Source organism: Eucalyptus grandis, chromosome 1 (genome assembly GCF_016545825.1).
Source record: "Eucalyptus grandis isolate ANBG69807.140 chromosome 1, ASM1654582v1, whole genome shotgun sequence".
Lineage (NCBI taxonomy): Eukaryota > Viridiplantae > Streptophyta > Magnoliopsida > Myrtales > Myrtaceae > Eucalyptus > Eucalyptus grandis.
Genome location: NC_052612.1, coordinates 51400104 through 51424449, shown reverse-complemented (window position 1 = coordinate 51424449; position 24346 = coordinate 51400104). Strand labels below are relative to the sequence as shown.

Sequence of the window (24346 nt, the reverse complement as noted above, 5' to 3'; positions counted from 1 at the left end):
AAAAAAAAAATGTTTATGTTTCGGGGAACAATTTTTGATTAGAAAAATGCATTTGGTAAATTTGTTTTGGGAATAAAAATGAATAGAAACACGTTTGGTAAATTTTATTATTTTTGTTTCTTTTAATTTTTCCTTTTTTTTTTATTTTTTCTTCTTTTTCCGGTCACCGACCTCCGGCGATCACCGACGGGGTTGGCGGCCTCGCCCAACCACGGTGAGGCGACGCTCCGGCGAGGTCGCCGACCCTCGACGGCGTCGGTCCGGCCCTCGGCAATGGGTGGCCATGGCCGAGGCCAATGACCACCAAAGGAAAAAAAAGAAAAAAAAAGAAGAAAAGTGTTTCTTCAAAATCATTTTTGAACAAGAAACGAATTTTTTTTGTTTCTCATTTCTATTATTTTTGTGTTCTAACAAAAAAAAAAAAAACAAAAAAAGCAACCAAACGTGTTTTGCTTTTTTTTTTTGTTCCTAAACAAAAAAACAAAAAAAGTGTTTAGAAACATAAATGAGGAACAAAAACATGCAGGCCCTTAATCTACTTAAAAGTAACATTTCTTATCGCTCCAAACCCTTTCAAAATGCAATGCCGTCTGAAAATACCAAAAGTAAAAGACTTAATTATCCCTCTTTCCCGGAAAAAGTTTGTATCAACATTGACTATTTTAGAGGAGTGATCAATTTTGTTTGAGGTAATCTATTAATTTTTTATACATATTTAATCTAGCATGGAACTATATAAAAAATGTTCAACAATGTTCCTGGAATAACTTAAACGTGTATTAAAAATCTAATGACCACATTGTATATTGAGATCAATTTTAAGAACTGCATTAAATTAAAAATTGCAGGGATAATATTATAGATTGGGCAGGGACTATTTGCATTTGTTGTTATCCCATTTGCTTTTTCAATGGTTTGAGTGAGTCTCGAAATGATTCGAAGAATTTGATTCACGGGGTAGGCCCACGAAGACCCGGCCGAGCTTCCCCAAGTTTTTCTGGACCGGATTGTTGAGCCGGTATAGCCCAAGCTCGAGCGGGGTCCACCTTAGGATGTCTTCATATATTCTTTAATTGTTCTTTCCTTTTTCATTCTTTTTTTCCTCTTTTGGGTAACAGATGCCTGTCTTCAATTGGCGATGCTAAATGATTTTTAATTCCAAAAGAGGGATGCGAAGGCGTGCAGATGCGAATGCCTGTGGGATCCGCCCGTGGGATTTGCTTTTCATGGACAAAAAGCTAGAAGACCACAACCTCTTACCTAACTCTTATTTTAAAGAAGACCTTGATACGACCAAATCACTTGGAAAGAGAGGCAAGATAAAAAAAAAAAAAAAAATGATGGCGATGTGATAGGGCTTTGTCGCCAGCATGCAACTAAATTAATTAAATAAGCTTGATATCGACTCTAGGATGTTACAAGCATACCAACCCTAGTTCCTTTGATCTTCTTTTGTTTTTGATACAAAAAGGGCTCGAGAAAGTAGCGGATCTATCACGCAATTGATATATGATTAAGTGAGATTGGCACAATTCAAATGTGGAGCCACATGGACTCGATTACAATGGGTCTCAATATATTTGATCTTCAGCATGCCCGATTAAAATTTATCACTTTCGTTATTTTTAAGGCTTTAAAATTATTATAATGTACAAACGACGTTGGAATTTGTAATTCAGTCATTTGATACACATATTCAGTACAAATTTAACTAGCATCTCATTCGTGTGATAGGAAAATTATACCTTTTCACATTCGATCTAATGCCAATGAGATCTAACCAACGTAAGGTTAAGAATATTCGATTAGTGATGTTGGGAAAAAAAAACTCATCAAGTTTAAGCCACGTCGACATTCGAGAAAAAGGTGGAATCGAAAGGTGGTTTTGATAATTAACAAATACCCACATGAGAAATCTGGGGTCGTCGGTCAAGTCAGCAGCTAATTTATTTTAATCAAAAAAGAAAAAAAGAAAACAAAAAACATTCCCCAATCGCCCCCGCAGGAAACTTCCCCGCCATCATCCGCCTTACATATTTTTCCAGAAAAATAATGCAAGAAAAATCATTTTTGTCTCCCTCAACCAAAATCTCACTTCCGTTCAGTCTCTCCCACGCGCCAATAGCAGCTCTCCCACGGCTTCCACGTCGGATCGCGTGCATGCCACTTTCTCCCAGCGCGTGGGCGCATTGACTCCGAGGGAAAAACAGCGGTCAAAGCCCACGCCTATCATACTGAAAAATATATATGAAAAAAAGAACTCGCTCCCTCTAAAATAATTCAGCGGGAATTATTAATTATATAGGAAGAAAAAAATCCGCAGAAATTGATCCAGTATTTAGTACCAAAATCCACTGGTGACTCGCCATTTCATCCCCGAATCTCCCCCTAAATCCCCGTCCCTCCCAGTTCCGTACACCGCAGTGCCGCCCCGCCGGCCGCCGCCGGAAATGGCCCGCCGGCCGATCGCCTCGCCGCCTCCCGCTCGCGTCCCGGCCGGACTTCTGCTCGCGCTGATCTCTTGCATGTCTGCGGCGTGCCGCTGCTGCTCCGCTTCGCTCGACGACGACGTGAACACCTTCCCCGTCTCGAGCTTCAGCTATCCAGAGACTCGGCTCCGGCCTTACGACGTCCGTTACATTAGAGGTGCGTCGCCGGCGGCGTGCGATTGGCGCGAGTGATCCTTCGAGGCCCGGGGAGCGTTCGATCTTTGTTCGATCGGCGGCTTTCGCGGTTCGCGAGTGATTGCGATGGTTCTTTTTTATGCGTATTTTTGCTTTCCGTTGAAGGACTTTCTGTTTCGTATCGTTTAATCCTGTAGACTGTAATGAATACATGGATTCTACTTCCCTTTCGTAATCGTCAAGGATGATCACTGTTGTCTCTCCCGCTTTATAGATAGGCAAGCGTACCTTCACATGTATCTTCACGAGCTCAGCGTTTTCTGGAAAAAAAAAAAAAAAGAAAAGATCATACGGTTGGACTGTTGGTCGTAGATTCTGTAATCTTTCTGCCTACGCGATTGATGTTGTTATTAAGTTATTAACGTTATTCTTTCAATTTTGGATTTTGCTTTTTTTTTTTTCAATAGAAATGCTTGCCATATTTGTATATGAATAGTCAATTTGAGAATCTATTTGCATGACAGAAGAAGATAGAAGTTAAGCCCAACGCTCGTGTGCAATTTTAGGTCCTTATCCTAAAAATATCTAAGTCTTTTCTGGTTGGTCTTAATTCATCTGCTCATTTTAGGGCAATTTGTTGAATTGACAAGCTGTCTGTAGATAAGACAGACATGGGCAGTTGGCCATTGAGACACCTCTGTGTGCGGTATAATATGTTGCTTCATAAGCCAGAACAGAAGTGTTGGGTCTCAGATGCGTTACCGTGTATTTAGTACTATATCCAATGAACTAGGGAGATCCTCCACTACTCAAGATGAAGCTTGACTGACTGGTTGGATTGCATCTTTTATGATAAGGAGACATGTTAAACGCTCGCATCTTAAGAATGTCAGACCTTTCTTAAAAAGATTGAGCTATAAATTGTTTTGTACTCTCAACATTTTGGAGCACACAATTCTGATGAACTCACTATGCTTTACCAAATGTTTCCCTTTGCTTATTCACTAAAGAGCCACTCTAAAATTGGATCACTGTTCTTTCTTACTTCGAGATCCTGAATCTGATGAAAAAGATGGCTCAACTTTTGCTACTTTTCTTTTGAGTTTGTCAACTGTGACTTTGAAATGTTAAAGGGAGATTGAATTAATTATCGTACCTGTTTTATATAAGGATTTTTATTGTTGTGTAATTGAATGTTTGCTTTCCGCTAAACAATTTATTGGTTTTCTTTATGTTTTGCATTGTTTCTTGTTTCAGTTGATTTACCACCGTGGTTCTCCTCACTGTCCATCACATTGGAATCAGATGTGGACCTTGTAAGTGTGCCAATCAAATTTGAGAAGCATGAGTAGAGTAGAGCAGTTAAATAAACTGGCTTGGTTTCCTTGTTTGAAGTTTGTTCCAATCATTCAAATCTCTGCGCTTGATTTGTTTTAATTTATCATTCAAGTCTCAAACTGGAAAGAAAAGGCTACAAATTCTTTTTGATTCCCAACTATTAGTCTGTCTTCCTTTTCTAAATTCCATAATTATATTTCAATATGGTGATTCGTCATTCTTCCTCTAGGGGCAGATTTTAGGGTGTGAGCTGGTTCGCCATATCTCAGAACATGCATTCCTCTTTCTTTCTTTTTTCTTCTTGGTTTTAACTACAGCTGTTTCTTTTGTGACCACGCTCCGGTGTATATGTAATGAGCAGGTGATAGAGAGCATAGAACAAGTCCCCAAAGGCACTCTGCCCATGATATGCTTTAGAGATGGCAGTCCTCCTCTTCCAGATGTCTCCAGCACTTCAGTAAATGGATTAGGTAATTGCGAGCTTGACAATTTGGCCGGAAAATGTCTTTTGAGCTATATTAGATACTCATCAATTAGATTTCATGAAACCCCGATTCCTGCATGCTAAGTTTCTTCTTACTAATTCTACGATTGTCACTGGTTTTTTCACATGCCTTATATTGTATTAGACTCCCAATCCTGTTTCCTGTCATACTTGTTTCTCCTTTATCTTCCTTATGGTTTATGTGTTCATGTTTCTTTTGTGGATTTGCTATGTTCTTCTATTTGCAGTTTTAGGTTCATTATCAAATCAATCTGTCGAAAGGATACAAGGACTGCAGAATGTGGAGCAGTGCTATCCTATGAAGAAAAACATAACCATTAGGTTAACTAATGAGCAGGTTTATTACATCTTCACCTTGCATTTTTCACTTAAATTGCAGATTGTTGTTCAATAAAAGAATAGCTGCTTTTTCTTTTATGACAACTCTATATATTAGCCATATTTTGCATGGGTTTTCCAATATTTCATATTACATGCCCATATCTATCTGTATACATGTAGTTTAAAATAGGTAACTGGTTTGCTATAGTTGGCAGAATCAACTTATCATGTTCTCTTCAGATATCCTCAGGTGTATGGTACTTTGGTCTTTTCAACGGCGTTGGACCTATGAGGACACAGTCAAAGATGGTGATCCTCTATTCTTTTTTCTTTTTTCACATGTCTTATATTATTTGTTATGGACACAATCAAATATGGTACTTTGTATATGTTGGCATTTTTTCAGCTAGAAGTAGGTTTGGAAAAAATGCTTACAGATTTATTTTCTGATTAAAATATATATTCGCATGAGAACACCTTAAGATGCGAACTGAAATTTTAACTTGATAAAGATCAGATAATGAGATTGTTTAATGGACTGTAGAAACTTAGATGCCCATCGTTCTTTACAGAGGTGGTAGATGGTTGATCCTATTGCTATCATGTTGATATTTCCTGTTCTCCTCTGACATAGTCATGTCTTAGAGTACCAGAAAATCATTAAAGACTCTAATTTCTGCTAAAACAGTTGAACCTAGTAGCAGGTTCCATCAGGAATCCCATAAGGAGAGAAAGGCACTCAATGTAGTGGTGTTCCCTGGTCAAGTATGGACATTTTATGTGAAATAGGACAAAAGAGTTTACCTTCATAAATTTTTTTGGACTGATGAGGGGGAAAAAAGAAACCCCAAAAGATTTCAAGAAAGTAGAACGGTAACTAATGTATGGCCCAACTTTTCTAATCTCCAGGAATGCATTGTTATGATAATAGGTTTCACTTCATGAAATCTCGTATTAGCTCTCTCTCTTTTTTTTTTTTTAAAGAATTTTCACCCCAATTTTCGATGATATTTATTGTTGTCATTATCAATCAATGACCTACAATTTAACCTGGTACTGCAGATTGTCCGAGGACCAGCCTACTCATTCAGTGCCAATGTAAGTGTTGAAGGTTGTAAGGCCTCTGGAATGTGGGGCCAGAATTGCAACCAGACGGTTGACTCGCTTTCCTGTTCTCCTTTGGAAAGCTCTAATATCACGGGAAGTATCCCACATGTCAGTTATAACCAGACTAGGAGAAGTGTGCTGTCATGCAATCAGACTTCTTGCTTTAGGAATGGTGAAGTGAAAGTTTACACAGTAGACATAATGATAATGCCAGAAGAATTGTCCATCATTGCGACAAATCTCAGCTTTAGCTCAGCATTGTCAAGTAACACAGGCAGTGTTGGTAATATTAGTTTGTCGTGTTTTGCCCGGTATGGCAGAATAGCTTCAGCAGCACTTCATGATTATGCTGGTACTCTTGATGGAGAACCTTTGGTTATTCAGTCGCCCAGGGTTGGTCGTTGGTTCATAACGATTTTATCAGCTAACCTCTCGAAAGATCAAGGTGGATCCAAGGTATCAGACATGACGGTATGCTATTCTTTGGAAGTGCAAATAGCTGAATGTCCTTTAGCCAAAGCTGGACCCAACTGCATGTGGGAAAAGTACGTGCTTCAGGTGAGGCTAGTTTCTCTCTCTCTCTCTCTCAAAATATATCCAGTTGCTAGTGGTTTATCTTGTTCATTTAATCTGACTGTCGATGAACTTTTTCTTAGAATGATGTTGAGAATTTGACACCATGATGGTACAAGCGCAATCAATTTGCGCTCACTCGTTATTGGTTGCACAAAAGGACATTAAATAGTTATTATGTCACTGATTTAGATGAGAAGCACCAAGTATATAAAAAAATTCAGAACATGTGATGCCAGTGTGATGTTATTATCTTGAAAGAAAATTAAATAGTTTGATAAAAATTAACTTTGCTGGTGCTACATTCTTTTATATCTGTTGATTTGAACGATGTACTCGCAGGGTACTTATTGACAAGGTAAGAATGGTTGTCTGCAGACATTTCTGAGGATGTCAGTCCCTTTTGAATCATACTATTTGCCAGTCAGTGACAAAATGTCTTCCAATTCGGCAAACTTCCTTCTTGAGCCCCTTACAAGCAACGTCTCATCTGGTGAATTAAACAATACGTGGACATACACGTGGACATACTTCCTTTTGGACATCCCTCATGGTGCAGCTGGCGGAAACATTCATGTCCGACTTTTGTCGGATACAAAGATAAAATATGAGATATATGCTAGATTTGGTGGTCTACCATCTCTATATAGCTGGGATTACTATTATGCCAACAAGACAAGAAGCAGTGATGATTCAATGTTATTTAAGATGTATAATTCAAGCGAAGAAAAAATTGACTTCTATATCATATATGCAAGGGAGGGGACTTGGGGTTTTGGACTGAGGCATGCCATAAGTAGTAGTTCCAAAGATCAGACTACTATGTCGATTTCACTAGAAAGGTGCCCGAGAAGATGTTCATATCATGGGGATTGCAAATATGCTTACGATGCTAGTGGATTGACAACTTACAGGTCTTGTTTTTTTCCTTATACTTATAGCTTTCGGGCTGTTACTAGTATTATTAACTTTGTTGACTTGGGGCACTTATATGGATTCTATGCCTCCTCACCTTGGTCATTAACATTTTCTTTGGCAGTTTCTGCTCTTGTGATCGAAATCATGGTGGTTTTGATTGTAGCATTGAAATTGTCTCACATCAAGGTACATCCTAAGAACAATGGCTCTTAACTTTGGCTTCTGGTCTGTCGCATGTATTTCCAGCATCACTTAGTGATCTCTTTTTATCATGTATTTGAAACTTTGAGCAAACACAGGACAGCTTAATACTTCAGAACAAGCATGTTTATTCGGTTTAAGTAAGTACAAAGCAGTATACTTTTTTTATTGGCTGAAAGTGCAAAAGCATTAGAATGAAATCATCAAAGTAGTCACCATCTCAAATTAGATGAGAGGGACATCATCATTAGAAAACCTGATTCCTGAGTTCACTACTGAAGGTGTCCCTTTGTGATTGATATCGCTAGTTGTACAGATCAAGCCAAGCACTCTGCAAGTTAAGAATATCATTCTGTTCTAACACCAGAATTGCTAAGAACCTCAAGCATGAGTAGTTATAGCACTTCTATTGCAAGAAATTCCTTGGCAATATATGCTGGCTGAACACCTCATTAGGTTCCTCATATTAGTCTCTAATATGGAAATCCATTATGTAAACACAAATACTTTAGTCGCTTCATTTCCCACATTTGTCAGTGCAACCACAGCCTTATAGTGAAACCCAGTGGTATTATTGTGACTCTGGTTGACAACTTCGAGCCTAGACCATGATTTCATATTTTCTATTAAAAAATAGACATAAGGTACAAGAAAGTCGGTTATGGCTTCACCAACTTTAATCAGTATTATTGTTCTACTGTAGTTAGATTATATACAACATCATGATGGGTTGTTGCACTCAGAATACCGACACATCATTTGCATCTGAAATTTATGCTGTGTGTACTTGATCTTGTAATTTACTAGTCGACAAACTGATGTAGGACATGTTCTGCAATCTATATTTTTGATTGCATCAAATGCTGCTGCTATTCTTCCTGCCTATTGGGCATTGCGGCAGAAGGTACTCAATTCCATCCTGTCTAGCCTATTTAGTTTCCTTTGGTAGTGAGTGGTTTTGGATGGACAAGTATTCAACTTTGACAACTAGATTGCTGGTAATTTTAAGTGGACACTGGAATTTTAAAGAGGTTTTGTCAGTCTGGCTCCCCTTGCCTGACACTCTGATGGCACAGTCTCTGCTTTAGGCGCTTTACTAAGATAATTTTCTTATATAGCTTTACCGTACAGATTGCTTAATTAGACTAAGCATTAGATTATTAGCTAAGATAGATGGTCAAATTCTAGACACTGAAAAAGTCAATTACATTGCTTCTAGAATAATGAGTTAGATAAAGTGATGTGGGAGCCTTTCAAGCATTCTTTATTATTCCATTTTGTATGCAGGCTTTTGCAGAATGGGTGCTCTTCACATCAAGTGGAATTTCGAGTGGATTGTACCATGCCTGTGACGTTGGCACCTGGTGTGCATTATCCTTTAGTGTGTTGCAGGTATAATTTTTGTTATGAAATTAGTTTAGCTTCAGTGTTCTTATGAACACAGTGCTTTCTCTTTTCTAGTACATTTTAGATAGTATGTTTAAATTGCGTCATTTCATGAGGAAGTACTCTAGAATTTTGTCCCAACAAACCTTTAACTTGGATAAGCAAAATACAAATCTAAAACTGAGAATACCTACATAATATCATAACAAAAACTTACAATCAAGTTTCTCCTGTTCAAAATGGTCCTCTGGATGCATTTGATTTGGCTTTTGGGGAAAGTTTTTTGGAAAATGAAGAGACCTTTAGGTGAAGGGGGTTTTTCGAAATGTGAGTAGTGCTTGGTAACTTGTAATTTAAAAGTGCATCGGAAACAACTTTGGTTAAAATGGTGTTTGGATAAAGCACACTATGCACTTTGGCTTTTAAAAAAGAAAAAACTCAAAGCCAGCGAAGGACTCAGCAGCTGGCAGAGCTAGATCTGGCATTGTTAGCCTTGCCTGGGTTCGCATGACCCAGGTGATAGGCGATAGCCACCTGTAGCCTGGGTTTCCGAGTCCCTAAGCGGTGGCCAAATGGGTTCGAGCGACCCAGGTGACCGCTTGAGGTTGCTTGACCTCAAGCAAGGCTGGCCATTGGCAGCCAGGTCTGGCCATGCCGACAGCCTAAACCCTCACTGTTGATGCCGCATGAGGTATGGATATTTCCGAAATTATGAAACTTTAGCAAGGGCAATTTTGGAAGAAAAAAAGTGTATTTGCGTTCTGGAAATGCTCCAAGCTCAAAACATCTCCAGAGCTGCCTTCAGCTAAAGGCCTTTGAATTGCATCTTCCAAAGCTCTCCAAAATATTTGCCAAGTGGTATTTGCATTTGCCCAAAGGACTTTGCAGCCCAAAGTCCCTTGGCAATGCAGTTCCCAAATGAAGCCTCAAAGTGTAGTCTTGCCCTCACAACAAACTTATGACTGCATCATCATCTAAAGTAATTGCCTTTGTTACTGTGACTAATCATAGAAGTGGATTGGTTTCAGTTCATGGACTTTTGGCTCTCTTTCATGGCTGTTGTGAGCACTTTTGTGTACCTGACTACTATTAATGAAGTGCATAAGAGGACCATTCATACAGCCGTTGCTATCCTTACGGCACTCTTGGCCATAACCAAAGCAACCCGGTATGCAAAGCTGTGTACTCAGTTTAGTTATTTCGAATTTATTCCAGAGTTAGTTTATTATATCAATCGTGCAGGTCAGCAAATATTATCCTTGTGATGGCAATTGGAGCTCTGGGTCTTCTAGTTGGGTGGTTAATAGAGTTATCCACAAAATATAGGTCGCTTTCATCTTCTTTTGGACTCTGTTTGAACATGCTTGACAGGTGAGCTTCAATATGGTTTCAATGTACTCCATTATGGAGGAGGGTGCTCACAGACATTCGGGTCTTAAGTTCATTAAAGACTGCCAAGACAAAAAATAATTTTACCATAGATGGCATGGCAAACAGGTTTTTTTGTCAGAAAAGAGGAGGAAGGTAGATTTTCGTAATTAACACCGGAAGTGTAAAATGGTGGTTATCAAGTGGGATATCTGCGTCTTTTAATTAATGCAACTACCTATCATCTCCTGTATGCAGATGTTAATAGATAAGGGCTGCTTGTGGAAATGAATGTTTCCACTGCCAGTGCATGGTATAGACTATAAAATTCCAAATGAAAACTTTCCTTGTCAATGAAAACTCGTACTTGAATTTGTAGATCTTCATAGAAGATTAAGCAGATTTCTCTATAGCTGCTAATATTTATCCTGGTAAAACTAGAGTCTGCGGTTTTTCATGATTGCTGCCAAATAATAGTTTTGATCACCCTACTTTTCCTAGTCCAATCTAGCCATCATCATAGCTTTTATGAACTGTTACCTTTTGTCACAGTTGTAATGTTTTTCCATCATATATCATCTCTAGTATTGATACTCGTAGTTAGAGAATTGAGTTCAAGATTTTTGCTTGATGGAATCATTGCAGTGCATTATGTGGCCTAGGCCGGAGATATGATCCTTGATTTGTTCTTGCAAATACAAGAGGAATTTATGTATTTTTCTCTGAACTGATGGTAGTTGTTTATGACAGGTGGCGATATATCGGGCAATGGCTGCCCAACTTGGTCAAGAGATTTTTTCGGCGGTTCCGTTGGGGCTTCCTTATGGCAGGTTTTGTAGCATTGGCCATGGCTGGAATAAGCTGGAAGCTAGAAACCAGCGAAAGCTACTGGATTTGGCACAGGTATATGAAAGACCAAATCACTCTCTCTCTTTCTCTCTCCTCTCTCTCTCTCTCTCTCTCTCTTCACTCACACATTCATTTGCGTAATTGTATTGCAGCCTTTGGCATGTCACAATATACACATCGTCTTTCTTCTTCCTTTGTTCCAAAGCAAATCCAATAAATGGGGATGATCAAAGGCCACTGGATGCAAATTATGAATTAACAAGGCAGAATTCTCCAGAGTAGAGTAGAGTGGAGACGCTGAAAATCAAGTATAACAGGTTGTAAGACATTAATTGTTTGGGAGTTGTTACTGTGGGGAGGTAGTGAACGATCCAGCTTTAGGATGAGGGACTCTGTAAGTTGCGTCTCGCCATTCTACCGGCTAAGGACGACCTCTCTCCAAGCTTGAAGCTTGGGGGAGCTTTTGTAGGGCAGTATAGTGGAGAGACTCGTCGCAGACAGACAATTGTAAATTATGGAGCGGATTAGGATGGTTGAGTGAAGATTGATTAGATCATCCGTGGAGTTCCTTGTATAGGTATACAACTTCACTCTTTCCTTTCTCCTGTAGTGTTCTTTCTTCTTAGAAGCTGGATAGTATTCATGTTGATTGTACTAAAACAGAAAAAAGCAAAAAGGTTCCTGTGTTAGAAATCATTATTATCCTGAGTGAAAGCTCCTTTTCAAGGGTTTACCCTCTTTACTTCCGAAGCTAAATATGCTTTCACAAGCGAATATGTCGACTTGTTCAAGCATCCCTTCTGTAATTAAGTTAAAATTGTCGGCTTTTCTTCATCATTTTTGTGGGCATATCAATTCTAATAATGTCGGTCCGTTCTCCTCTTCTCAAACCAAAACAGTTGTTAATACCTTCCTGTTCTAGGTGATGCTTTAAGCTGTACAAAATGGACTTGTGCACTATGATATGAAATCCTTGCGCCTTGAAGAAATCTAGTACCCAAAACGTGCCGGTTATCATCATCTACGAACCGACAGAACAGCAACAGCAGCAATAACTCCCACGCAACCACTAGGTTTACAAAAATGTTCTGACCCCAGAGATTGAAAACGACCTCTTGCATAACTTTCGCAAGCAACCCTCCCTACATTTGCTTTCGAGAGTGAGGAAGCATCTGATTAAGGCCTGTGTTTCGCTTTCTCCCCACCTCTAGTTATTCATGTTAAGACTAATGAAAAGCCCGGAACTAGATGAAGACAAAGCGTGGATATCCATGTTGTTTCTGTCAAATGAGATGAGGAAGTTGAGAGAGGGCAGAGAGAAAGAAAGGGATGTATCCCGACATAAAATCCTTTATTTACCCAATTACTCTCAATCACGTGTCCTTCGAAAGCCATTAAAATACATAAGGAAAAAAGAACTGCTGCAGGAATCAAAACGATGAGAAGCAAACTACAGTTCTCTATATAATAAGATGAAAATCACAGAACCACAAAATCGGGAGATAGCAAAGCACCTCCAAACGATACACATGGCCCTCTAAAAACAGGTTGCACCAGGTACCTTCAATGGCAAACCACCATTTTAACCACCCTGGTTGAAATCAAGAATGATTAGCTTCCTTCTAACCAGTTACCTTCTTGTGACCAGTATCCATTGGTTCTTCAAAAGCTTTTCCCAATTCCGCGGTTATCTAGCTGCGCGATTGGATGGTATTGTAAAAACAGATGATTGCCTCCAGTTTGAGCAAAGACAGCTCTGAGCTATGTGAATCGCGATGAAGAATGCAATGATATATGCCGTTATTCTCCCCTCACTGAAATGCTCCTTTCAGAGCGAGACGATGAACGGAGGTCAGGTGCTGAAAGTTCTCGGTAATCCTTGCGTACGCCCCACAGGATCTCTGCACATCTCCTCATGCTTGGCCTACTCCGCCGGTTTGGAGCCAGGCACTGTAAAGCCAGTTCGAGAATCTTTTCCACGGCAAAGTTAGTCAGGTCGGTTCTTTCAAGCATAGGGTCCAAGGTTGATATGGCATCTCCCTCGGTGAATTTCTTCATGGCCTGCACTTGTCCATATCCAAAGTCAGACCAGATCAACATGAAAGCCAGTCCTTGCATTTATCTAGTTTCTGTCTAAGTAAAATTTCATATATCCCGACAGAAGTATAGACATGGTCATATGCTTTTCATCTGTAGAAGATAACATCTTCTTTTAGAGAGTGTAAGGAAAGAGAAACACACCCATCGTGCAGTTATCCGTTCTTTAAGTTCGCGTTTTGCTTCAATGGGACGCCTTCCGGTGACCAGTTCCACTAATAGCACTCCAAATGAGTATACATCACTCTTCTCCGTAAGCTGATAAGTTCTCAGGTACTCTGGATCTAAGTAGCCCGCTGTTCCTTTTACTTGAGTCGAAACATGAGTTTCACCAGACTCAGTGTCAGCTGCAAGTCTAGCAAAACCAAAGTCTGCTACCTTTGCTCGAAAATTTTCATTGAGAAGAATATTGGAGGACTTTATGTCCCTGTGAATAATAGGATGATCTGCATGAGAAACCAGAATCCGATTTATACAATTTCCAACAGACAGGAAGCAAAGAATGGGATACAAACCAGACAAGTTAACTTCTCTCACGGCACCAACCTGTATACATATGAAGGTAGGTTACGGCATGAGCTACGTCGATAGCAATATCTAGCCTTGCAGCGAGGTCGAGAATGCTACCGTGCATACCTGCATTGATTCTTCAAACATATTTTAAGCATTCGAGCGGACTGTTGCATACTAAAATTATCCTCATATACAGAGACACGGGAAGGAGATATACTCACAATCCAAATGTTCCCTCAAGGTTCCATTTGGAACGTACTCCACCACCACGATTCTTTCGTCTTCATATTCCAAGTATCCATAGAACTTGACCAGATTCAAATGTTCCACCCGTGCCAGCGTGCGAATTTCGCTTTGAAACTCCACACCCAAATGCTTATCATATACACTCTGCAGACAACAGAAATGAACATTCTTTTCTTCCCCTCAAATAGCATAATTGATAATTCCTCGACCCGGTAAGACAAAAAAACTTATAAAGTAGACTCATCGACGTGAACATTGACGGACCTTTTTAGCGCGTTTCACGGCGACAACCATTCCGTCCGCAAGTCTGCCCTTGTAGACCGTCCCAAAACCACCCTGCCCAATCTTGAATGAGGGGGAAAAATTCCTGGTGGCTGCATATATCTCTTCCATCGTGAATGGCACGCTTCCAGGCTTACCATCTTGCGTCGAATTATATGAACTGGAATATATCCCGCGAACCGAACCGCGGCTTCTCTCGCTGCCACTCCTTGATGCGTTCGATGCCACTAATGATAACAGCAGTGGAAATTCGCTTTAGTATAATAACTATGCCAGGATCTCAGGACTCCTCCCATCGCTCCTCACGAAATCAAAGTCCATACAATTCACAAGCCAGGCAAGAGATTTCAGTTCCTAGAACGCAAATTCGCGACAACATACTCCGAATCCGGTAAGGACATCCCAGTATCCAAACAAAGACTACGTAAACAAGAAAAATCCCTGGGAAAAAAATCGAGAAAACCAAACTCGCGACTAGGAAAAATCGTATAATGTAACAGTAACACCGAGTCAGCACCACAACATGTCAATTTCAGTTCCGAGTAAAACGAAGCGACGGCGAATCGTTTCGAGCAAAACATGCAAGTCGCGTCATCAGATTGAGAACAGCGCCAACGCGATGCGTCGAATCAGATCGTGCCGAGCGTGCCTTCTTCTTCCACGAGGTCGGCGACTCACAGAGTCAGCCCCGCATTCGACGAAACTCTCCCTCTCGTCCACTCATTCGCACAAGGAAGGAAGCAGCTATAGTCACCTGACGGAGTCCTCAGCTCTTCGGAGACCCCGTAGCTCCTGGCGCCGTCTGGCTCCGGCGGCACGAAGCAGCCGGAGAAGGCGCCGGCGATCGACCGGACCGCCGTCGACACGGGGTTGTTGCCGGATCTCGACTTGCCGGAGGCGGTGGCGGAGGAGGCGGAGGCGGAGGCGGAGGCGGAGGAGTAGGTGGAGCTCGGGGAGTACGGGGACCGGTCCGGCGTGGACCGTGCGTCGGCGGTCGGCGTCCGGCGACCGAACATAGCGCGTATAGAGAGAGAGAGATGGCGCGTACAAGTTGAAGGGGAGAAGGTAAGACGCACCAGAGACTGAAGGCGACGACTCTTAGTTATGATTTTTCAAAGGTGGGAGCGAGCGATCTATCTTGCGCCGTTCAACTTCTGGTTGGCATTCGTGTTTGACTCTCAGCCTCTTGCTTAATAATAATAATTCAATAATAATAATTCAATAGTAATGCTAATTTATTATTATCCTTACTGCTGTTGCTATAATTAATTATTACTACAATTTTCCCAATCCACTTTTTACTTATCTATATACATCCGGTTTTTCATCATCAAATATTAGGAGCAGGTAAAATTCTATTGTTCACTATACACTCTATTCGGTTATTCTATTAGTTGGAATGGATTGAACATGCAATTTCATAACAAAATTCGATCGATTTTCTTCCTTCTATGATAAAGCTAATGAGCCGCAAGTCCTTAGCCGTGGTGCACCTGTGCAAGTCGCGGCCTATAAGGCACTTACGCATGATTAGCTTGGCTAAAAAGAACATGACATTTTATCAAAACCCTTGAGATCATAAGTTTCATTATTTTGAATAGGCAGGATCAATACGACGTGGCTCGTTATGTTAGCTTTTCCCTCCTCTTATCAATTCTAATTACTTTTAAGGTAGATAAGACAAGGTCCGCCGCATGAAAATGATTAGTTTTATGAATTGTTTAAGAGACTCGAATCTTGATGGCTAAGTCATGCGACTATTTCGTGCTAAGCCTGCGCAGATCAAGTCATAATTTTGTTAAAGACAGAGAGAGGGTACTCACAACCTGTACCGCTATCCAAAATTAGCAGCTAGACATTAAAAAATGGCCGATTGAGTTTCTCACGTCATGGTTTTTTTTGATGAAAAACACGTCATTGATTGACCAAGAAATTAACGAGATGCAAAGTAGGCACGGACATTTTCTCCAGCTACCCTTTTGATTTTTATTGCCAAAAAAGCGAAAATATAGGTCGTTGTTTCTCCCTAAAAAAGTCAAACCGAGGGCACATGTTACAGTACGATTTCCTCTCTAAAGTAGGTATTTAAGCTAACCGGGGAGTTTAGAGATGACAATATTAATGGGTGACAGACATAATTAAGAGCACCGATTTTCAGCAACATTCTAAAGAGCAGCTAAGACAAGTTCTGTTACTTAGAATCCAATGTTACCATTTGACAGACCGAAGTTATCCTTGCGGCATGGACCTATCATGGCCACTCATTAGCAATTGATTGCATCTGCCCCTTTAGTTTTCGAGGACCTACAACATAAATTGTGCGACCTACCGATCATCAAATTGCTCACCCTTACCTATTAGCTCAACGCGGGCTTCTTTTGGTTTGTGTCAAGTGGAAATGCATTTCAGGGATCCGTTGTTTGCCTCATCTATTAGAAACCAATACGCTAACTTCTCGATCATGATGTTGGTAGATGATGCTAATCGAGGTAAGCAAAATTTAAAGTTGGTGTGCGCAAGTAGTGCAATTGTAGTTTACAAGGCATAGAACCTGAAAAGGAGAGGAGAGGAAGAGGTAAATAGCGGCATGATTCCTAACTTTGATGGAGGCAGGGCAGTTGGTCTTGGATTAGAAGTGAATCAACCGAAGGGGGTTAGGATAAGCGTCGTAGTGGTAATCAAGTGAGACGAGAGACTAACATTCGGAAGGGGAAATTGACAGGTTCTCTTGGACCATTTGATTACACAGCAAGTTTCGTAGGACAAAACCATTCCATCGACTTCCCCTCCAACTAACTTAGTTATAAAGATAATCAAGCATTGGATTATACAAGGAATCCTCCTTTTTTGGGGCCTGGTTTTGTTAGGCATTTTAGTTGATGAAAAAGACATTGGTTTCAAAGATGTTTAGCTAATCGGTGGAGTGTGTACTTGGAAAAGTAGAAGAGTATATACTTTTCGTCGGATCGGGAAGGTGATTTAGCAGGATATATGGTGTAAGGTAACATTTTACAACTACACCCACCCAAAGAAAAAGGGTATAGGACTTTTTCTTTTTTTCTTTTTCTTTTTAAATTAAATTATTGCAAGTGACATCAATTCTTATAAAAGAAAACGTTTTAATTTTCGTTGAATGGTTAGACCGACGAGATGAATTCCTTATTGACGCGTTTGTCCGGAGACGATGTTGACCAACTTAAGCTCGAGAAGATTCTTCGACCACCCAAATGATTTGGACCAATTTTGTGGAGATGGAATTTGGGCATTACTCTACGGAGACCAGTCAAAGAAACCGAAAGGATCACTCGTTAAAGTGGATTCTAGAAAGACACCACGTTGAATCGGCAATGGAATTTTGTCCGTGTACATGGATCCAACACGGAGTCAAAATCAACGATCGGATCACCTCGAGCCACTTTGACCTTGCCAAATTATCATCGCATAATCAAGTTGGACCATGAGATAAGAATAGTAGGAGTACTAAAACTTTTATACGGCACTTATTTAAGTGTCAAAACTTTTTCTTTTTTTTCGCTCATTTAAGTGCCACATTGAAGTAAAATCGCTTACTTAAGTGCCACTCTTGACTAGATGTCCTATGTGGATTTTTTAAGTTTTTTTGTTTTGTCTTTTTCTTTAAGGCTGGCGAGTGTCATTGGTGACCCTTGTTAGCCATGAAACCTTTGCCCTCGGCCATGAAGGCCCTGGGTGAGGCTATCGAGGCCTCGTTGGTGGCTAGCGAGGTCATGAGGGCCCTCATTGGCTTTGGGCAGCTGCGGGTGAGGTGGGCGAGGGTTCTTGTGGCCTTGCCCACTGCTAGGGAGGCCCTGATGCCATCACCCAAGGACTTTGTGGAGAAAGCGAGATGGCGAGGGCCTTCGCCAACCACTAGCGAGGCCCTAATGGCCTTGCCCAAGGCCTTTTGTAACTGAGGGCGAAGCGGCCTTCGCCCAATGGGTGAGGATTTTGAGGTCGGCGAGGGTCGTTGGCAACCTTCACTGGAGCAAGCCTTGCTGGCCCTAAAGAAAATAAGAAAAAAAAAATTCAAAAAATAAATAAACATTAAAGTGGTACTCAAGTGATGATTTTTTAAATTCGCGGCACTCAAGTGAGTGAAAAAAAAAAAAGGTTTTTGTACTTAAGTAAGTGCCGTTCAAAAGTATTGGCATTAGTACTATTCTTACCCTATTAAACCACATTGATCGGGTGAATCACGAATTTGATCTTGGTTAAAGTTTTACTTACATGATCCCCTCACTAGGTTTAAGTGTGTTTCCAAGTTCTTGGACACTTAATCAGCTTGAATTAGCGCACTCTACAATTGGCACGTTCGAATTTGACCATTTCATACGAAGGAAACCTCAAATAGTCTAACTATTGATTTTAAACTATAGATGTCTCCAATTTCTTAAGACTTGCAAAAGTCGTGCAAAGGCAAATGGAGAAGTATGGCCATGCCTGTCGGTATCTAATTTGATAGTGATATCCACCAACCAAGAGCGAGAAGTAGAACATTCACTAAGAATTCAAGCGCAAAAAGGTTTAAGCATATGAAAATTATTATATGTAAAAAGAAAAAGAGAGTTTGGTATTCGCGTAGAAAGTCGGCATAAATATCTAATTTAATTACGTGAAATCCGATTTTGTGGATTTTTCTTTTATTTATTTATTTATTTTATTGGTAGCATTAGCAGCGAAAGGCAAAGGCTAGTTTTGGAGGGAAGAGAAGTAACCGGTTCCCACTCACACGGACTGTAACTGTCATTTGAAATGGACGGTCCCGATTGGATCGTGGCGCTGCACGTGGATTCCGGAATCTCGGCTCGCTTCATCAGCGCGTGGGTGGACCGGGCCCAGGTCCATATCAAACGGGCTCAAAATTTGGGCTTTTCCTAACGGTAGGGAATGACCCTGGCCCAAATGATTAAAGAACTTAATTATTTGTTAATTAAAGAGCTTTATATCTCTTTCCACGGAAAAAAGCAATGGCGGAATCTAATTGGGCGGAAGGGGGGAGATTGCGGAGGTCACGCAAGGGGTGGATTGATTAAAGAGCGGTGTTGGTGGAAGATTCTTATAGTATAAAATCGGAAAAAGACAACATAATATAAGATTATCGAGTAGATTCCCTTTGTCATATCCACATCACTTATGCATGCCTTGTGAGGTGAAATTTTTCCTCACGCGTGCGAAATCGCAAAACCCATTTCACCAATATCTTTCCTATACTTCCACTATCAAATTTTTTAAGTTTTAACCTGAAAGTTAATTTTTTTTTTCAATAATTCATGATCTCATGTGATAACACTCTCTTTTCTTGTTTCTGTATTTATTTTTTTGGACGGCCATTTCTTTATAATTTCACATTACTTTATGCTCGATAATGATGAAAAAATTCGTTCTTAGAAAGTGTACTATAGAAAAAAAGATTTAAATTAACTTTTTTTTATCAATGAATAATCTCTCATCTGCCAACGCTAGGAAAGTCAAGCAAGTCACAAAACCATTTTAGAAACAAATAATCAAATTCCGTAATGTTGCAATTTACAAAAAAAAAAGAGCCTAGGATGATAATCCGAACAAGACAAGTGGGGGAAGCAAGCAATGTATAAACTGTAAAGTAGACGAGCGGTTTCTGGAAGAGAGAGAAGAGTAAACTACTAAGGAGGAGCGCGTACTCCGCGCGAAAGTGGCGACCACAAAACTAAACAAAAGCAACCACCCCAGGAGACAAAAACCTCCTCCTCCTCCTCCTCGTCTTCTGCTACCTCGGGAAACCGCAGCGCGACCCCCCTCTCCCTCTTTCTCTCGTAAAGGTGACTGCTTTTCTCTCGAATCTTGGTTGATGGTGATTCTCGCGTGCAATTCGTGCGCATCGGGGGTGTCAGAGGGTCGTCAGATTGATTGAATTTTGTGGGTGGAGTTCGGCTTGACATTCAGCTGGACTGATCGGATGAACTGGGCTCTGATTTCGTTTTGTAAAATTTGCTTTTTGGTCCCCTGGGCGGGGAGTTGATTTTGGAATTATGGGGTTTGAGTAAGCTGGCTACGCTTGTGGTTTCATCCGGTGTCCATGATCTCTTGCTTGGTCGATTCGAGTGTGGGAAGCGAAAAGGGTTGGTTTTTCCCGTTATTGATTTCAGGGTAGTGGATGATGTCTGTAAATTGAGTTGCTGAGCGAAACTTCAGTTGGGTTTTGCGTGTTTTATTCATTACGGCCGTCGACATGTTGCCTTGATTCTTTCATCTCAGCTGAAATGGCTGATTGAGATGCTATATTATCTATATAGCAGCTTTTAGTGTTGTGATTGTTTTTCCCCTATTGGAAAGAGCCATAATTGAGCTTTAAGTTCTAGATATTGCGGAGTAGGTTGTGAATCAAGAATATGTTTTTCTGGTCATGCTAGTCTTTAGTGATTTCTAGGACAATCATATTAGTTTACTCTGTTAAACAAAGAACCAGAGACATTGACTTTTCTCTGAATATATCCATGATGTTTGTGCAGCTACACTTTGACTTCTAATAGACTATGGTATTGTTCAATTTCTACTCTAGTTCATTGGACGCCGGATTGTTTTTGTAACCAATAACTTTTCTTTCTTCCAGGACAATTCAGATTCTTCTTTTACGACGACGCTTCTGGGTTAGTAGCTGGGACAAGCTTTTTTAGTATCCACTTGCCAGCTGTGCACTTTGCCAATTTGATTATCATTGATGATCATGATCATGCATACTGCTATGTTTTTTGCTTTGACTCCATGATCTGAAAGTCACTGATAGGATCATTAATACCATATTTCATGCTAGTTGTCTGCATCTCTGGTTAGCGAGCTTCAGAAAGATTTTTGCGACAGTTCATAGTTCTATATGTCTAGCATGCAATGAATTCTATGTTTACCATTCTTTCTAGCTCATTTGATTGACTGGCATGTGTTCACCATTTTCACACGTTTGACTATCCTCTCATTTGACATACCTGAATATGCATGGCTGTTTGTTATGACTGTTTGAACAGGATACTGCCGGTAATGGGAGGCTGCTGTTGTTCAACTCGCAAAGCTCATCTGAATGGGGCACCTGTATATTATTATGTCAGTGATAATTTTACGAAGCAATATTTTAACGTTGTCATTACTTGGGTGCATCTGTATCTTATTCTTTTTTAACTGTGATGCATGAAGAGTATCTTGCTAAGCAGTGGAGGTCACAGCCCATGATGACATTACGGGCAATACTCGAAAGGGGTATCTCTTTGGGGAGGCTGCAAACTAGGCCACCATTCTTGGGGCATCTGACTTATTTAAGTAGATAATATGAAATTTAAGCGAATTTGACCTGGGAACTTGATGCTTATGTAGGTCATTATGAACTTAACAGTCAAGAGATGACAGAGTTTTTATCCATCAATACCTCTGCCTGCTTGACATATTGCAATCATAATGAGTTTGATCTAGAAATATCAGCAAATTCTTCATGCCTAAACTTGGTGTACTAAGTGTTGTATCTTTACTATAGTTTAACTTGTCACAACTTCTAAGTGTATTTTTCATGGGTCTAACATGGAAACCCATTTTCAAGGTGTGGGATTTAGGTTAGTATTTTCTTGTTTAACGATTGGTAAATGGTGTGGTGATTTGGTACTTTCTTTGAAACTGTCAGTGCATTGAGTTCATGATCGGCATTCTTCATTTTAGGTTTCTCTCTATAAAAGATAATTTGCAAGTTTGGTGAATATTATCATTGCTAGAATTCTGGCCTTTCCGTGCAGTATCCTCCATCTTTGGAAGAGCATGAGTCCCTCACATCGCATGATGCTACTGCTGCTGCCATCACGTCAGGGTTTTTAGTTGATTTGCAGTTAGAGGCATCAATACCAGATAATTTTCGTCCTCCACCACCACCTTTACCTTATGACGCAGTTTTGGGATCACTACCAATAAGCACCGACTCTGTTAGAGAATCAGTTTGCCTAGATCACACGGAGCCAGACTGTAAAGCTCAGTCTACTGCTCCATTAGGCTCTCCAAAAGCAATTGAAGTTTCTAAATCAAATGACACTGATGTTTCGGTAGCAGATGAGGAGGATGTTTGTCCCATTTGTCTTGAAGGTGCTTCCCTTTTCATTTTATAATTGCATCATCAATTATTATCTATTTTTCCCAGCTTTGGGGAAGATAAAATATAAATTCTTGTGGATTTGAATAGCTGCGTTAGCAGCAATAGGTGATTGTGCAACTTACTTAAAATGCAGAGTATGACGAGGATAATCCAAGATTCATTACAAAATGCGAACACCATTTTCACCTCTCGTGCATCCTGGAGTGGATGGAAAGAAGTGATGTCTGTCCCATCTGTGATAAGGTTCACATTCTCCTCTCGCAGCGGAATATCAAATTGTGGATATGAGTACTTATTGAGCTAACAATCTCCTGTTTAAATTCATTTCAAAATCATGTGCAAAAGACCCACCTTGCTGGAGTATTATCTTCTCGAAACAGACCTTTGGTAGTACTTAGCATGTTGCTATCATTATGAGTTTGTGGGATATGTGCACAAGAAGTCCTAAGAAAATTTTAGGGTGTAATTCAATTCTAACACTTTTTGAATGGAGCAACAAACATTGTAGACTTTTAAAGTTTTCGATCAAGTCCTTATGTTTACTTGGCAGGATAAATTTGTCGGAAACCCTACTTGATAGTAACATCTGGCATTGGCACTGGCACATGTACAGGATTAACATCAAATTCTTATATGACTTGAGTAAAAAACTTGTTAGAATTTAATTGATCGATGGAAAAGTTTTGGATTTGAATCACACTTTGTAAATAGGTTTTAGGATTTAGTGTGCGTTTACTCAGCTCATTTGTTTATGAACACATTACTCAGTTGTCGCTCACATATTTGCTTACTATGGAATCGTTTGCTTATATTCTGTGGCAGATCATGGAATTCGACAATTCCTTCGATTTGTAGCTCTTCTTGCAAGCTGAAGTCATGCGTGCGTTCGATTGAGGTGGTTGACTTTACATTTCCAAGGAAAATTTTCTGGTTTTTGTTGATGGTGGCTTCTTGTACATAATCTGTCTGGTTTAGATGTTCAAAGGTTATACAGGAAATTCAGGTGGGGGTAAAGAAAAAGCTCGGTTTCCATTATCTCAATTCTTTGTTATAGGTCCAGTCTCCGGCCTCAAATGGATCTGCATCTATGATTTTGCCCGAGTTTTTAATTGAGGCGAATAATGATCCTGGAGGAAAGGAGACCTGGAATTGCCGATTCAGCTGTTTTCATTGTCCTTCAGCAAGATTCATCTTGTACAGTCTCTGTTTATTTTGCTTCTTGTTTTGAGTTTTGAGTCCTGAAGGTATCTAAAGCTACTCATATGGTGGCTCTTTCTTCTTCTTTTTCCTGCGGTATTAAAGAAAATTTGTAATGTTTCTGACAAACTTGGGGGAGGGGGTGTAATGTATGGGGAGACAAGGGTCTTCGTTGAAAAAGCATGTCACATGTTCGGAAAATTCAATTGCTTGTCCAATTTTCTTTGCATTAACAATTCGCAATTTGCCACGACATGGCAAGAGTACCCCATCTTAATCTTGGACTAATGTAGCACATCAAATCGTTTTTGAGTCAATAATTTTGACCATAGGCTGCACCTTCATTGACCTTCCGCAGCATTTCAAGTCGACCTAAAACAGGAGAGATTTTCAGGAACGGACAATTGCCACCTAATGATCTCCTCCAACAGAACAAGTCAGCAGTCTCCCTCCCCCCCCGTCTCTCTCTAGCTGGAGATATTTCAACGGCCAGAGTAATGCAAAACATAGTTGTTACAAATTGTACCACCTGGCAACCACATCTCCTTTGTAGGTCATTCCCAACAAAAACAGGCTAAAGACATCCCGAGCCACCCTCTCCAGGAACTGCAATCCAATCGAATTGGTTGTTCGATATTTCTGTCACACGAACAACACACCCTTCTTGTATTTCGTTTCGATTCCCACCCCCCTCTCAACTTC

The 24346-nt window shown here is 40.3% G+C and overlaps 3 protein-coding genes across 4 annotated transcripts; 2 read left to right on the top strand and 1 right to left on the bottom strand.

Moving 5' to 3' along the window:
- The first annotated feature begins 2355 nt into the window (after nt 1-2355).
- On the top strand, nt 2356-11886 carry LOC104443425. 2 transcript variants are annotated; one of them, XM_010056802.3, is made up of 14 exons: nt 2357-2646; nt 3882-3940; nt 4324-4432; nt 4695-4804; nt 5029-5097; nt 5851-6453; nt 6847-7382; nt 7508-7572; nt 8412-8491; nt 8875-8979; nt 10002-10141; nt 10216-10344; nt 11092-11244; nt 11343-11886. In XM_010056802.3, the coding sequence occupies exons 1-14, from the start codon at nt 2451-2453 to the stop codon at nt 11470-11472; spliced, it is 2484 nt and encodes an 827-aa protein (XP_010055104.2). In that variant the 5' UTR covers nt 2357-2450; the 3' UTR covers nt 11473-11886. The 2 variants fall into 2 exon arrangements, with proteins under 2 accessions (XP_039157301.1, XP_010055104.2); XM_039301367.1 differs by lacking the exon at nt 10216-10344 and having other exon boundaries at nt 2356-2646.
- A 620-nt stretch (nt 11887-12506) lies between these two features.
- Nucleotides 12507-15409, bottom strand: LOC104443426 (calmodulin-binding receptor-like cytoplasmic kinase 2). Its single transcript, XM_010056803.3, has 6 exons — nt 15083-15409; nt 14311-14555; nt 14022-14190; nt 13834-13923; nt 13432-13733; nt 12507-13251 (listed from the first exon to the last, which is right to left on the bottom strand). The coding sequence occupies exons 1-6, from the start codon at nt 15342-15344 to the stop codon at nt 12991-12993; spliced, it is 1329 nt and encodes a 442-aa protein (XP_010055105.1). The 5' UTR covers nt 15345-15409; the 3' UTR covers nt 12507-12990.
- A 4544-nt stretch (nt 15410-19953) lies between these two features.
- LOC104443427 (probable E3 ubiquitin-protein ligase RHB1A) lies at nt 19954-23733 on the top strand. The gene is made up of 6 exons (XM_010056805.3): nt 19954-20144; nt 20936-20972; nt 21345-21420; nt 22098-22437; nt 22581-22690; nt 23270-23733. The coding sequence occupies exons 3-6, from the start codon at nt 21358-21360 to the stop codon at nt 23300-23302; spliced, it is 546 nt and encodes a 181-aa protein (XP_010055107.1). The 5' UTR covers nt 19954-20144; nt 20936-20972; nt 21345-21357; the 3' UTR covers nt 23303-23733.
- Nucleotides 23734-24346: the final 613 nt, after the last annotated feature.

Bases quoted from the DNA above. Each gene is read 5' to 3' on its own strand.
- LOC104443425 (XM_010056802.3), top strand. From the start codon at position 2,451: ATGGCCCGCCGGCCGATCGCCTCGCCGCCTCCCGCTCGCGTCCCGGCC. The intron at 3,941-4,323 runs GTAAGTGTGCCA...TGTAATGAGCAG, and splicing joins TGGAATCAGATGTGGACCTT to GTGATAGAGAGCATAGAACA. The intron at 4,433-4,694 runs GTAATTGCGAGC...TTCTATTTGCAG, and splicing joins CACTTCAGTAAATGGATTAG to TTTTAGGTTCATTATCAAAT.
- LOC104443426 (XM_010056803.3), bottom strand. From the start codon at position 15,344: ATGTTCGGTCGCCGGACGCCGACCGCCGACGCACGGTCCACGCCGGAC. The intron at 13,734-13,833 runs GTTGGTGCCGTG...TTTCTCATGCAG, and splicing joins CTACCTTCATATGTATACAG to ATCATCCTATTATTCACAGG. The intron at 13,252-13,431 runs GTGTGTTTCTCT...GGACAAGTGCAG, and splicing joins AACGGATAACTGCACGATGG to GCCATGAAGAAATTCACCGA.
- LOC104443427 (XM_010056805.3), top strand. From the start codon at position 21,358: ATGGGAGGCTGCTGTTGTTCAACTCGCAAAGCTCATCTGAATGGGGCA. The intron at 22,438-22,580 runs GTGCTTCCCTTT...CTTAAAATGCAG, and splicing joins TTGTCCCATTTGTCTTGAAG to AGTATGACGAGGATAATCCA. The intron at 22,691-23,269 runs GTTCACATTCTC...ATTCTGTGGCAG, and splicing joins TCTGTCCCATCTGTGATAAG to ATCATGGAATTCGACAATTC.